The 14,131-nt window shown below is 33.9% G+C and overlaps 1 protein-coding gene across 1 annotated transcript; it reads right to left on the minus strand.

The window, feature by feature from the left end:
- Positions 1-8,215: 8,215 nt before the first annotated feature.
- LOC128998876 (uncharacterized) lies at positions 8,216-9,025 on the minus strand. Its single transcript, XM_054425233.1, has one exon. The coding sequence runs from the start codon at positions 9,023-9,025 to the stop codon at positions 8,216-8,218; it is 810 nt and encodes a 269-aa protein (XP_054281208.1).
- Between the last annotated feature and the right edge of the window lie 5,106 nt (positions 9,026-14,131).

Raw genomic sequence — 14,131 nt, forward strand, 5'->3', positions numbered from 1 at the left:
AAAATTCAAAACAAATCCTCTCTTTATAAGCAATAATGTATAGTATGTAAAGTAATAAAAGTGTATAGTTTCTCTGTTTGAAATTCGTGATCCAGTCCGTATTAAAAACTCATGTTTATAAAATCTTCATCCTATATCCTATAGCAAAGGATTTAATTAATTTTCAGCGATAAATTGATTAATCATGTTATATTTACTTTATACTTTACAATGAAATGGCGACCATACAAAGTAGGTATTTTAAGCCAAGTATGAATGGAGATGAGTGTAGGATGAGTGGCGCGATCTTGTAGTCTTGTTAGTGACTAAGGCCGACTTATACTTTAGACTCAGCTGTTAATTAATAGCCCATACAGCTAATGGCAACTAAGTAACCTACAGTTTATAGTGGAATCTGAACCTTATTTTTGCCTTGGTATATACGAATCGGTCTAATTTTTCAGGATAGTACTGCGGATAGTCGTAGTTCTCACTTGTGCGGACGTTGAATTGAATTGAATTGAATAATTGACGTGGACGTTAATCCACACCAGGAGTATCGCATCCACAGTGCATGCATATAACCATAGATAAAACATACTCCCTTAGTAGATTTCCCATCCTTATGGAACAGCTGAAGCCAATTTTATTGTTAGTTCTGTACGGTTTTCTGTAGAAGTCGTGTTTTGTTTACAATTTGTTTCCCGTTATTACAGCCATTTAAAACCTCGTTTAACCAAATAATACGGTCTAATCGTAAACAATAACTTGTCCCTTAGTTATATAACCAAACAGTAAAGCACAAATCAAGAAATTAACCCTAAAATAATAGAAACAAAGTTTCGTCGACACTAGCGCCTTTGTGTCACGTACATGAACTAGACACGAAAAACGTGCTTCAAAATTTACAATGGGATGAGAAGTCTACTTGTGTTGGTTAGTCTATGATATAACTACCTACAATTCGTAACCTCCTAGTAGCTGGATTACAGGACGACGCCAACCGTCCCAGTTATTATTTATAGTTAGCATATAAATAAAATTTTAAAATAAAAACAACACCAATATTAAATTAATTTTTAATTTCATAAGGCCTTTCGCCATCCATAGCTATGCTGGCATCATCAGACATCAGTGAAAGGCCTCATACAATTAAAAATTTATTTAATGTCGATGATGCTTTTATTTTAAAATTTTATACAACCTAATATTACCAGTTATTCTTTAACATGTTGCATATATTTATTTTTTTGAGTTAATGCCAGTGGTGGGGAAAATCACAAAAGTTGTTGAGGTAACACGGTTCCAAACCCCACGATTGCTGCATTGCGAGTAAAAACCATTGGTCACGACACTATACTATGCACTTTGTATCATGGTGTGTGTGGTATTCTTGCAACGTGCAACTACAAGAAGGTTAATATAGCTTAAAATATTAAATTGCATTACTAGAACCGCAAGTGGCATTTTCCGGGGCCTGCTCAAGTACCTATCATATGAGTAATGCAAAGCCGAAATCAGAAACACCAAATTTCACGAACGAGGTGAAGCCGACCATATGAAATTTAAAATAATTGGAGGAAGTGCCGGAAAATCACTGTTGGTACAAACCAAGGTATGAACGACACTTTTCATCACGAAGCAAAATCACTCACATACATAATAACACATCTCAGTAAAATAAAAACAAATATATTTCTTAATTAACAATATCTTTAGTACTTTAGTATAAAAATAATATCTCCGGCACATCCAACATGTCTAGAGACTAAGTGAATTTCCATTTGCTTTGCCCGATCAGATTTTCACTAAACTATGTCCTTAACATGTCAGATTTATTCCCTATTTGAATAAGATTAGATTTAGTCAGTGTAGGTTTGCTGCTACGAGGAATATATTATAAACTGTGTTTTAGCAAAATGAAAAATTTTGTTGCATGACACAAATTAATTGATCAAAGTTAAACAAAATAAATCCATAAACAAGCAAACTACAACAGTTTATTTATTCTCCATAAAATTAACATAGGGCAACGTGTGGCAGGCTAAAAATCTTAAAATATTTTTTGAGAATTTAATATTGAAAAGTGAACTATTGGTACGACTACCGGTCAAATTCAAGCCCAGAAGTTCAAGGACCACCATAGAAGTTCCTAACGTGACCCCCTGAAAACGTTTTGCAGGGTAGTTTTAAAAATTATATATATATAAATTATATACAGCCGCTTGGGTAACTCACTCACTCTGGGGATACAAATGTTTACCAACTTCTAGATTAGCTAGAGATCAGAAATTTGGTACGACAATTGGTCCCATCCTATTAGGTGCATTTATTTTTATTTTAACCCACCCCCTTATTTTAGAACCCTCCCCCCCCCCCGATGTTATTCTTAGGGGAAATAACATTGGAAGTTGCCGGACTTTGGTATGCTCATCTATCTGAACCATTTTGAAACGTGCTTAAGACTTGAAATTTGGCAGCATTGTAGTAAGTCATCCTAAATTAACGGTAAAATTTCAAAAGTCACATTTTTATATTTTAACTCTCCCAAAAATCTAAAATGATGGAAATCTAAAAACGACAAAACACGTTTTTTTAAACGGCTATAACTAAAAAATGGGTCGAAAACTACAATGTTTGCAGTGTCTGTAGATCAAAAATCCCAGTAAGTCAAATAATACAGTCCGTGCTAAAAACGTGGTCCATGTTAAAACGATTGACACATTGGGAATTTGATTAATGCAACAGCAGTTTTAATATAACGAAATACGGTAAAATACAAGTTCAGTTTCGCTGAGTCAACAGTGGCGGAAGATCAAAAGCAATTAAAAGTGAACGTCGATTCAGTGTAAAGTAGACCTCCTGCAACGCTTACTACACAAACAAAACTCGCTTTTAGTTACCTCGTGTTTTGTCATAATTAGAATAGAGCTAAAATTATCATATTTGGTACATAGCTTATCTATTAATGCTTCTTGCCAACTGTTTGGTCAACAATGTAAATAGGTATAGTTTATGTAATGAAAACCCTTTCGTCAAAATTTGTGGCATGGACACGCAAGGACGATCTGAAAATTTCTGGTTATTATATACGTTTGTAAAAGGAGATCCATTTAATTTTAGAACTATTTTATGAGTTACAATGTAGTCTACACATAAACTGTGTAAATGTATTACGCCTCGGAAGGGTTGAAACCTGTCCAAACTATCATATATATTATTAAAACGTAAATGGGGGTTTTCACGATTCTGAATCAACCAGTAGACGGATTTGCATTATTTTTGTGTTGAAAGAAAGATAATTTTGAGAACTAGGGAATGTCAAAGCCATAATTTAAAATTAGGGTCCCAGTTTTTTAGAAATTAAATTTTAGTTTTTAAAAAGTCTAGCAGCCGATGCTAACCTTCTCCAATAGTAAATGCTTCTAGCTAGCTTTTAGTACAATATAATTTGCTTAACATAACAGCTGTAACATTCAGCATTTGTGAGACAAATTCAGCATTTAGAACAAAATTCAAATACCTACATACTTATGGTTGACTTATTTATACTATGTGTAATGCTGACCATTGATACATTCAATTCTTCGGTACGAGGATGGCAGATTAATTAAATATGCATAGTAAAATACAGTAGTAGGATGTTCAAATTATGTTTTAAAGCATTCTTTGTAATCATCGATTTGTTTTAGTCCAATATAATTTGTTTTAACTAACAGCTGGTTGAATGTACTATGTATACTTATAAAAGGCAAAGTCCTCACTGACTCACTGACAAACTCACTCTCACTCACTCATCAACACTAATTCTCCCACTTCCCATTTACCTAGGAGGCTGAAATTCGATACACCGATTCTTTGGGCATTAAATAGGAAAACTAAGTAGTTTTTATTATGATCGGGCATTCGGGCTCCGCCCCAGTGGCTCTGGATTTTCCCATATTAACCTTATGATTTTTCATATTTAAAAGGAATTAATGAATCTGAACAGCTGTGTCAATTAAACAATTTATGACAACAGCTAATTTGCAACCAAAAGGTGAGTGAGCGTAGCGAACGACCTTCAACCTGGAGGCGAGTTAGCGTAGTGAACGAGCTAACCCTAAGGCAAGTGAGCGCAGCGAACGAGCTCCAACCTAAAGGTGAGTGAGCGTAGCGAACGAACTTCAACCAGGAAGTGATTGAGCCATGCGAACGAGCTCATCTTGAAAATTAAAACGGCACAACGTACAAGGATGAAATAAATTTATTTCCCGCTAAATCAACCCCAAGGAATAACGTAAAAATATTTTTAACTTTTTCCCAATACAGGGTGTGCCAACAACTGAGGGTCACCAGTTCGAATCTCAGAATTTTCAAATGTAAACATATGTCATGTTATACATCATTATAAAGGTATTTGATAGGTAGACAAACATTTTGGCAAGAACAGAAATAAGTTATCTTTTTCCGTTTCAAAATGGCGGCAGTTTTTTGAAAAAAATCTATATTTTTTTAATACTCTGTGTTCCCTATACCAATGCATTTATCCCTTCTCCAAGTTGAATTTTCTTACTCGTTATGAAATTAGCTTTACTTTGATATGCTACAAGTAACGGTTTTTTGAAATTATAAAAATAAAAAATTATTTTGAAATTATTTTTGAAAACTTGCAAATGCTCATTTTTCAAAAATTTCAAATAGCAACATATGTCAAGTGGCACATCATTTTATAGGGTTTGTAATTCCTAACAACTTTGTATTTTACACTTACTTCGTATCTCTTTTAGTTTTTGCGTAAATAACAAAAAACCTAATTTTCCTATATCAAATGCATGTTATTTGGGTTTAACACTAAAGGCCCAATTTAAACCACGTCAAACCCAAATAACATGCATTTGATATAGGAAAATTAGGTTTTTTGTTATTTACGCAAAAACTAAAATAGATACGAAGTAAGTGTAAAATACAAAGTTGTTAGGAATTACAAACCCTATAAAATGATGTGCCACTTGACATATGTTGCTATTTGAAATTTTTGAAAAATGAGCATTTGCAAGTTTTCAAAAATAATTTTTTTTGGGAATTTTTATAATTTCAAAAAACCGTTACTTGTAGCATATCAAAGTAAAGCTAATTTCATAACGAGTAAGAAAATTCAACCGGAGAAGGGATAAATGCATTGGTATAGGGAACACAGAGTTTTAAAAAAATATAGATTTTTTCCAAAAAAACTGCCGCCATTTTGAAACGGAAAAAGATAACTTATTTCTGTTTTCACCAAAATGTTTGTCCATCAAATACCTTTAAAATGATGTATAACATGACATATGTTTACATTTGAAAATTCTGAGATTCGAACTAGTGACCCTCAGTTTTTGACACACCCTGTATTGGGAAAAAGTTAAAAATATTTTTACGTTATTCCTTGGGGTCGATTTAGTGGGAAATAAATTTATTTCATCCTTGTACGTTAAGCCGTTTTTCCGTAATCAATTTGAGACACCTCTCGTGAGACACCCTGTATAGAGTGATCAACTCAAGGAGGCCACCATTGGGATATCGGAAACGGTAAGAATCAGAGAAAACTTTAAATGGGGGACATTCTTTTATTGTTTGTGGCAGTTAAAAATATGATTTTAGTTTTTTGAAATTCAGCCGCCATTTTCCAAAATGGCGGCCAACTTTGAAATTTATTCTGGAACACCCATATTTTATCATGCTTTCGGATAAAATATGCAATTTAAAATTTTTTTTATCCTTGACACTTTTTCGATAAACCCACTCGTTTAGGAATTACAGCCTATGGAAAAATGACTTCCGGTGTACATTTTACACCATGTAGCTCCTAAACGAGTAAGTTTAGAGCAAAATTGCAAGTAAATTAGTCATAGAATTGCATCTACATTCCATAAAGACTATAAAATAAACAGTTTTCCACTTTTCAAGTTTGCCACCCTTTTAGAAAATGACCGCGATTATTGAAATATTATAATTAATATTTTAAAAAAATTATATGGTCTTTTTGGAATGTGGATGCAGTTTTAAGACTTTTTTACTCCTTACATTTTCGCTATAAACCTACTTGTTTAGGCGCAACATGATGTAAAATGTACACCGGAAGTCATTTTTCCATCGGCTGCAACTCCTAAACGAGTAGGTTTATCGAAAAAATGTCAAGGAAAAAACAATTTTAAATTGCATATTCTATCCGAAAACATGATAAAATATAGGGTGCTTCACATGAAATTTCAAAGTTGGCCGCCATTTTGGAAATGGCGGCTGAATTTCAAAATACTAAAATCATATTTTTAACTGCCACAAACAATAAAGGAATGTTCCCCATTTAAAGTTTTTTCTCATTCTTTTGACTGGGTAGGAAATATGCTGTCAACTCTTGTTATTCAGTTAATGGAACATATTTTGTTACATACTTCTATCTCTTGGAAACGGACAGCTGGATTGCAATAGTTAATATAGTTTAGGTTTCCAAACTCAAAACCAAGTCAGTACCTAATTAAAAATTGCCTATAATCCAGTGTTGTTGAAATATAACGTTTTAAAAGTTTTTCTTTTCGGTGATATATACATGTAAAGGTTAAACTATTTATTCTTGCAATAAACCGTTCTTGTATGAAAACCCATTTGTACAAATTGTAAATCAACACTCAACAGGTTGACTTGAATTATTTATTCATTGATTTAGCTGTTTCAACGATTACCTCATTCATTGTTGGTGACTGAAATACAATAATTTAATTAAATTGTGGAAACTAAGTCCCGAAATGGTAATAAACAATGAAGAAACCCATATTTAACAGCTATTTTTCAAGGTGGCTTGGTTTGGTTAAACTGTTCAAATAATTTAGTTTAAATGTTCTTTTATATCTCTATATTTATACAGCCGCATGTGTAACTGGTAACGTATACAAATGTTTGGGCACTTCTAGATGAGCTAGAGACCCCCGGAAAAATCCGAAAAGTGGCATTTTCCCCTTTCAACCCCCCCCCTAAATTAACAATTTCCCCCCCCATGTTATTCTTAAGGGAAATATCGTTGAAAAACACCAAATTTGGTAAGCTCATCTGAACTGTTTAGAAACGTGTTAGAGACTTGGAATTTGCGTATTATTGTACTATGGGATCTTACATTACTGGTGAAATTCGTAAAAACCCCATTTTCAAAATTCTACCTCCCCAAAAAAATTCCATAAAAATTTCGGTTTTTTAAAAACATGTTTTTTTAAAACGGCTGTAGCTCGAAAACCGTAAGAGCTAGAATCGATTTGAGGGAAAATCGTAGGTTCGCAATTAAATTTTCTACAAGACAGTTTTGACATCGAAGGCGTTATATCGAAATTCGCACTCCTTCACCTTCAAAAAACGCTTTAATTCCAAACATTGTGAAAATCCCCGATTTTTTACGTGTTTTTAATTTTTAAGATGATTTTTCGCATATATATTTCCACTTTTTATGCTCCCAACATTGAGAGGAAAGTCCCCAAAGTGACCTATAATTTTAACCTACAGAAAAAAATTAAAAATGGTGGATTTTCAATCAAAAAGATAATTTTTAACGCATTTTCTTATGGAGAATTAGCATGTTTAGACAGGCATATAATTGGGCACTTCTAGACGTTCCAGGGAGTTGAAATTTGGCACGCATATGGATCTTGGGCCCGAACGCCCGGGAAAATTCCGAAAAGTCGCCTTTTTCCCTTTCAACCCCCCTTAAATTAACAATTCAAGGATCATATCTTCCTTCCTTGATTGATATTTCAGTATTTTTAATTTAGTAATTGATATCTCAGTAAAGGCAAATAGGGAGGATTAAGACTGTTCGTAGTTTTAGTTTACTTTCTATACACTACGCATCTGGGGTTTCTTTTATTATTTTTAAGATTGCAACTGTTTTTAGTTAAAATATTCTCCTTAATTATCCTCTTCCCAAATGCATTATATGGTAATACATTCTGCAGGAGATTGGCTAACACATTCAGGACCATGTAACACAATAATCCTCATAAACGAAGGCAAGGTATTATGATCACTGCTATTGAGCCACAGCTAAATCTTTCTACACCATGTCTTTTTTTAATTCTTTAAACTATAACATTATGTCTAAATAAACAACTATTAGAAGCATAGAGGATGATAATTTATTCGATGGGACATGACAGGAAGGAAATTAGACAAAATATAATTATTGTGACGCCTGATCTACCGGCTCTGGAGGATTGTTGGGAGACTCCCCAGCTTAAGCTTGAGGAGCAGATAATTCTTCGTGTTTGCGACCTCGACGTCTGCGCGTGCTTCTACGAGACCTGCGTCTTCGACGAGCCATGGTGAGATCATCTAGGTCATCTCTCCTCCTAGCGTGTCTTGTAGATCTCTTACGGCGACGACGAGCCATAGTGAGATCGTCGGAGTCATCTCGCCTCCTAGCGTGTCTTGTAGATCTCTTACGGCGACGACGAGCCATGGTGAGATCACCGCGGTGGTCATCTCGCCTCCTAGCGTGTCTTGTAGATATCTTCCGGCGACGACGAGCCATAGTGTGATCGTCGTAGTCAACAATGCGACGTCTTATAGACCTACGTCTTCTTCGAGCCTGGATAATGCTATGTCTCCTGAGTCTTTTGCTAATAGACCTTCTCCTGCGTCGAGCCTCTATCAGTTCACTGTCTGCTTCACGTTGCCGTCCCGTTTGTCGACGGCTTCTCCTTTTGTACCGATATCTTTGTTGTCTGCGACCGCGGGCTGCGACTACCTCATCATTGCCGTTGTGACGTCTAGCTCTTCGACGCTTTAGTAATCGTTTGCGTCTCCAACGTGCCTCCAAGATTGTGTTCAGTGCAGGGTAGAAGCGGTTTTGTCTGACAGTCAAGAATCCCTTTTCTACTGCTAGTTTCAAAGACTTCTTATAGTCCGGGAGAGTTTTGAGGCCGTAGTTGTGACGTAGAAAGTCAGCGACATCTGAGACGCTAACTCCTTTCTTCTTATCGAGGTACATCACCGCTGTCACGACAGGACCTACATTTTGATTACACCTACACGCTCCCAACATTTTGTCAAAATTTTAATTTTCTCGCAGCTAATTTTGATACACCTTTTCTATGAAGATTAATTTAAAAGTGAACTGTTGCTACGCAACATATTTTTATTAAAATATAAGTGGTTTAAGTATTTTATGCAATCTAAATGGTTAGTTTTGGTTTAACACCGGAACCGTCATCAGGCTTCACAAGAAAATTGTCGCTTCTTGAGAAGGTCGTCACAGTTCACACAAAAAATTACAAAACATCGAAACATTAAAAACACAACACGCATCTCTATATTTATCTCTTCTAGATGAGTTAGAGACGTGAAATTGTCGGTGTTTTGTAGGTCTAGTGCCCAAACCCCCGGAAAAAATCCGAAAAGTGGCATTTTCCCCTTTCAACCCCCCCTAAATTAACAATTTCCCCCCCATGTTATTCTTATGGGAAATATCGTTGAAAAACACCAAATTTGGTAAGCTCATCTGAACCGTTTAGAAACGTGCTAGAGACTTGGAATTTGCGTATTATTGTACTATGGGATCTTACATTACTGGTGAAATTCTTAAAAACCCCATTTTCAAAATTCCACCTCCCCAAAAAAATTCCATAAAAATTTCGGTTTTTGGAAAAACATGTTTTTTTAAAACTGCTGAATCTCAAAAACTGTAAGAGCTAGAATCGATTTGAGGGAAAATCGTAGGTTCGCAATTAAATTTTCTACAAGACAGTTTTGTCACAGAAGGCGTTATATCGAAATTCGCACTCCTTCACCTTCAAAAAACGCTTTAATTCTAAAAATTGTGAAAATCCCCGATTCTTTTACGTGTTTTTAATTTTTAAGACGATTTTTCGTATATATATTTCCACTTTTTATGCTCCCAACATTGAGAGGAAAGTCCCCAAAGTGACCTTCTATAATTTTAACCTACGGGAAAAAATTAAAAATGGTGGATTTTCAATCAAAAAGATAATTTTAACGCATTTTCTTATGGAGAATTAGCATGTTTAGACAGGCATATAATTGGACACTTTTAGACGTTCCAGGGAGTTGAAATTTGGCACGCATATGGGTCTTGGGCCCGAACGCCCGGGAAAATTCCGAAAAGTCGCCTTTTTCCCTTTCAATCCACCTTATATTAACAATTTAAAAAATGGTGGGGTAGGAATATTTTTAAGAGAAGGGTTAACCTTCACCAAAATAGATGTTAGCTTGTTCTGCATTGAGCTTCATTGTGAATTTAGCTGTATTAAAATAATTGATTATGATCTTATAGTTTTAAGTGTTTACAGATCCCCTAGTGGTGATATTGGTTTGTTTCTGGAAAATTTTGAGCTTGCTGTGAAAAAGCTGTTAAAGTCATTTAAATTTGTAGCCATTGCAGGTGATTTTAACATAGAAATGATAAAAATGGAAAAGAAGACATCTATTGAATTTGCCAATCCGTTACGAAGTCTAAATTTAGTTTGTACAAATAAAAAACCTACAAGAGGAAAATCATGCATAGATAATATAATTGTAAACTTTTCATCAGATTTATATAACATAAATACAGTAGGAGGTTGTTTTGCAGACCATGAACCTTTAATATTAGATTTTTTACAGAAAACTATAAAACAATGTAACAACTCAAAAGAAGGAACAAAACAAATAATACGAAGGCAAAATGAAAGTAATATTAAACACTTTGTTGATCAATTGGTACAAGAGAAATGGGAAATGATAATGGACTATAAAATGGGTAAAATTAATGAGCAATTACTATTTGATGAATTTTTTAAGAGATTAGTATCTTTGTGGCATTTTAGTTCCCCATTAGTTAAGTGCAAACAAAACAATAGACATAAGAAAGGAAAACTTAATTGGTATAATGAAAAGTTAAGGAAACTTAGGGAAAAAATGCTTCTTTGTTTTTCTGTTTATAAGAGCTTACTCAAACATAAATCAAATAATTTGGAAAATGCCTATAGAACCTATATTGATTGTAAAAAGGCCTACAATCGTGAAATAAAATTAGCCAAAAAGCAAGCTTTTGAAAGATATATTGATAAGGCCCCCAACAGGTGCAAGGCTGCTTGGGAAGTTATATCGCATGAATATTCTCCTACATCAACTAAGTCGGAGGTTTTGGATGCTGACAATCTCAATAACTATTTTATTGAATGTGTTAATGAGCTGGAAAATGAAATCCCTCTCACCAACACACCTGCGCATGAGTTGCTGGGGACTCCCCCTATAGGACAATTACATTTCCAATGGAGGGAGGTATCATGGCAAGAGGTTAACAATGTTGTAGCTAATTTCTCAAATTCAAAAGCTATGGATCATTACTGGTTTTCAAATTATAGCATCAAACAAATAATTCATTTTATAAGTGAGCCTCTGGCTTTTTGTATTAGTAAATGTTTGAAAATTGGTTATTTCTCTGACCTTCTCAAAATTTCTAAAATTATTCCAGTATATAAAAAAGGTGATAAAAATCTTCCTAGTAATTATCGCCCTATTTCAATAGTGCCAATCTTTTCCAAAATTTTTGAATGTCTCATGCATAAACAAATGAATGAATATTTTGAAAATAACAATTTGTTGACAAATTCACAGTTTGGATTTCGAGAGGGTAAATCAACAACTGCAGCTGTCTTAGAAGTAATTAATAAATCTTTAAATGCATTTGAAAATAAAGAAACTGTTTCATTAACTTTATTTGATCTTACAAAAGCTTTTGACTCTGTACCTTTTGATATTTTATTCAAAAAACTTGAATTTTATGGTATTACAGGTGAAACTTTAAAAATTTTAAAATCCTATTTAACTAATAGAAAGCAGTATGTATCTGTTGGAGGCAGTCAGTCTAACTTAAGATTGGTTGAAGTAGGTGTTCCACAGGGCTCGGTTTTGGGACCCTTCTTGTTTTTAATCTCGATAAATGACCTGCCGAGGAATGTTGATGTAGACACTGTTGTATATGCTGATGACACAACTTTGATTGCAACAAATAGAGATATCCATGAGCTTGATTTAATTACTAATGAATCAATAACATCAGCACTAAATTGGTTTTCTTCAAATAAATTGACATGTAATCAAGAAAAAACACAGAAAATTCTTTTGAGTCTATCCCCACTTGACAATGAATTAAAATCTGTAAAATTATTAGGCTTCCAAATTGATTCAAAATAATTAAATTGGCAAGAGCACATAGAAATAACTTGTAAAAAAATTTCCAGAGTAAATTATCTAATTTGGAAACTCAGAGATTTTGTTAGTAATGAATACCTTCGGATTACTTATTTTGGTTTTTTTCAATCTCATATTTCTTACGGGATTATACTATGGGGACACTCCCCCCACACCCATGAAATTCTTTTATTACAAAAAAAAGTCATACGAACAATTTGTGGGGCTGGCCCTGTGGATAGCTGTCGACTTCTTTTTATAGACCTTAAAATTATGACCGTTGTAAATTTGTATATTTTTCACATACTCCTCTACACTAAAGCCAATCTTCATCAATTCACTTGTAGAGAGAGTATACACTCTTACAATACAAGAGGCAAATCCAATCTAGATATCCCTGCACATAGATTGGCCAAAACAGATAACTGCCATAAAATAAATTGCATACGGTTTTTTAATAAATTAGGTCTGACAGCAAAACAGGTTCCTTTTAATAGGTTTAAGTCTAAAATGTTTGAGTGGCTCATCCAAAATCCATTTTACTGTATAACAGAGTACTTAGTTTCTGATGTTAATATTAATTTTTAATTTAGAACCCACTGTATTTTATAGCTTTAGTTTTTATTTATTGTTGACTATGTCTATTCCTTGTAAAAGGTCAATGACAATAAAGATCTTGATTCTTGATTCTTGATTCTTGATTCTTAAAGATCTTGATTCTTGATTTCCCCCCATGTTATTCTTATGGGAAATTAAGTTAAAAATACAGACATTCGTACGCTCATGTGAACCGTTTAGAAACGTGCTAGAGACTTAAAATTTTGTAGTTTTGTAGTACGGGCTCTTACATTGCCGGAAAAATTCGTAAAAATCCCATTTTCAAATTAACCACCCCAAAAATTTCTATTAAAAAACCCATTTTTTGGAAAAATACGCTTATTTTAAACAGCTGTGGCTCGAAAACCGTAAGAGCTAGAATCGATTTGAGGAAAAAACGTGGGTTCGTAATTAAATTTTCTACAAGACAGTTTCGCCCGAGAAGGCGTTACATCGAAATTCGCACTCCTTCACCTTCAAAAAACGCTCTACTTCCAAAAATTGTAAAAATCCTCGATTTTTTACGTGTTTTTAATTTTTAAAACAACTTTTCGTACATATATTTCTACTTTTTATGCCCCCAACGTTGAAAGGAAAGTCCCTAAAGTGACCTTCTATAATTTTAATTTACGAAAGAAAAATTAAAAATGGTGGATTTTCATTAAAAAAGATAATTTTTAACACATTTTATCGTGGAGAATTGCATGCTTTGACAGGCGAACTAGTCGTAAACGTCAGTAGGTGAATTATGGGTGTTTGGCAACATAAAACGCATTTTTGTCACTTCTAGGTTAGCTAGAGATCTCAAATTTTTTGTGAAGATTCGTCTGGATACGAAACCACCCAGAAAGTCCCAAAATTTAGTTTTTCCGACTGCAACCCACCAAAAAAATTCCCTTAAATCCCAATTTTTTTTTGGTGGAGACACGTTTTTTTTAATTTCTGTAGCTCGAAAACAGTAAGAGCTAGAAAGGATTTGACGGAATCATGAACCTGGAATTAAATTTCCTACAAGACACTATTATGATTTTTTCAGAAATTGCACATTTTCACCTTCAAAAAACGCCCTACTTTAAAAGATTGTGAAAATTCTATATTTATTACGTGTTTTTAAAATTTTTTAACTACCTTTCGTAAATGATTGGTACTTTTTATGCTCCCAACGTTGAAAGAATGGTGCCTAAAGTGACCTATTACATTTTTTAACCTACTCAAAGAATAAAAGTGCCGGTTTTTTAGTAAAAAGGGTAGTTTTTAATGCTCTTAACACATTTGTAATGTAGAATTAGTATGCTTCGACACGCAAACTAGACTTAAAAGTAAGTAGGTAAATTATGGATGTTTAACAACAGAAAAAGCT

Source organism: Macrosteles quadrilineatus, unplaced genomic scaffold, assembly GCF_028750875.1.
Source record: "Macrosteles quadrilineatus isolate MER2022 unplaced genomic scaffold, UCM_ALF_1.0 Scaffold_7__1_contigs__length_78375512, whole genome shotgun sequence".
Taxonomy (NCBI): domain Eukaryota; kingdom Metazoa; phylum Arthropoda; class Insecta; order Hemiptera; family Cicadellidae; genus Macrosteles; species Macrosteles quadrilineatus.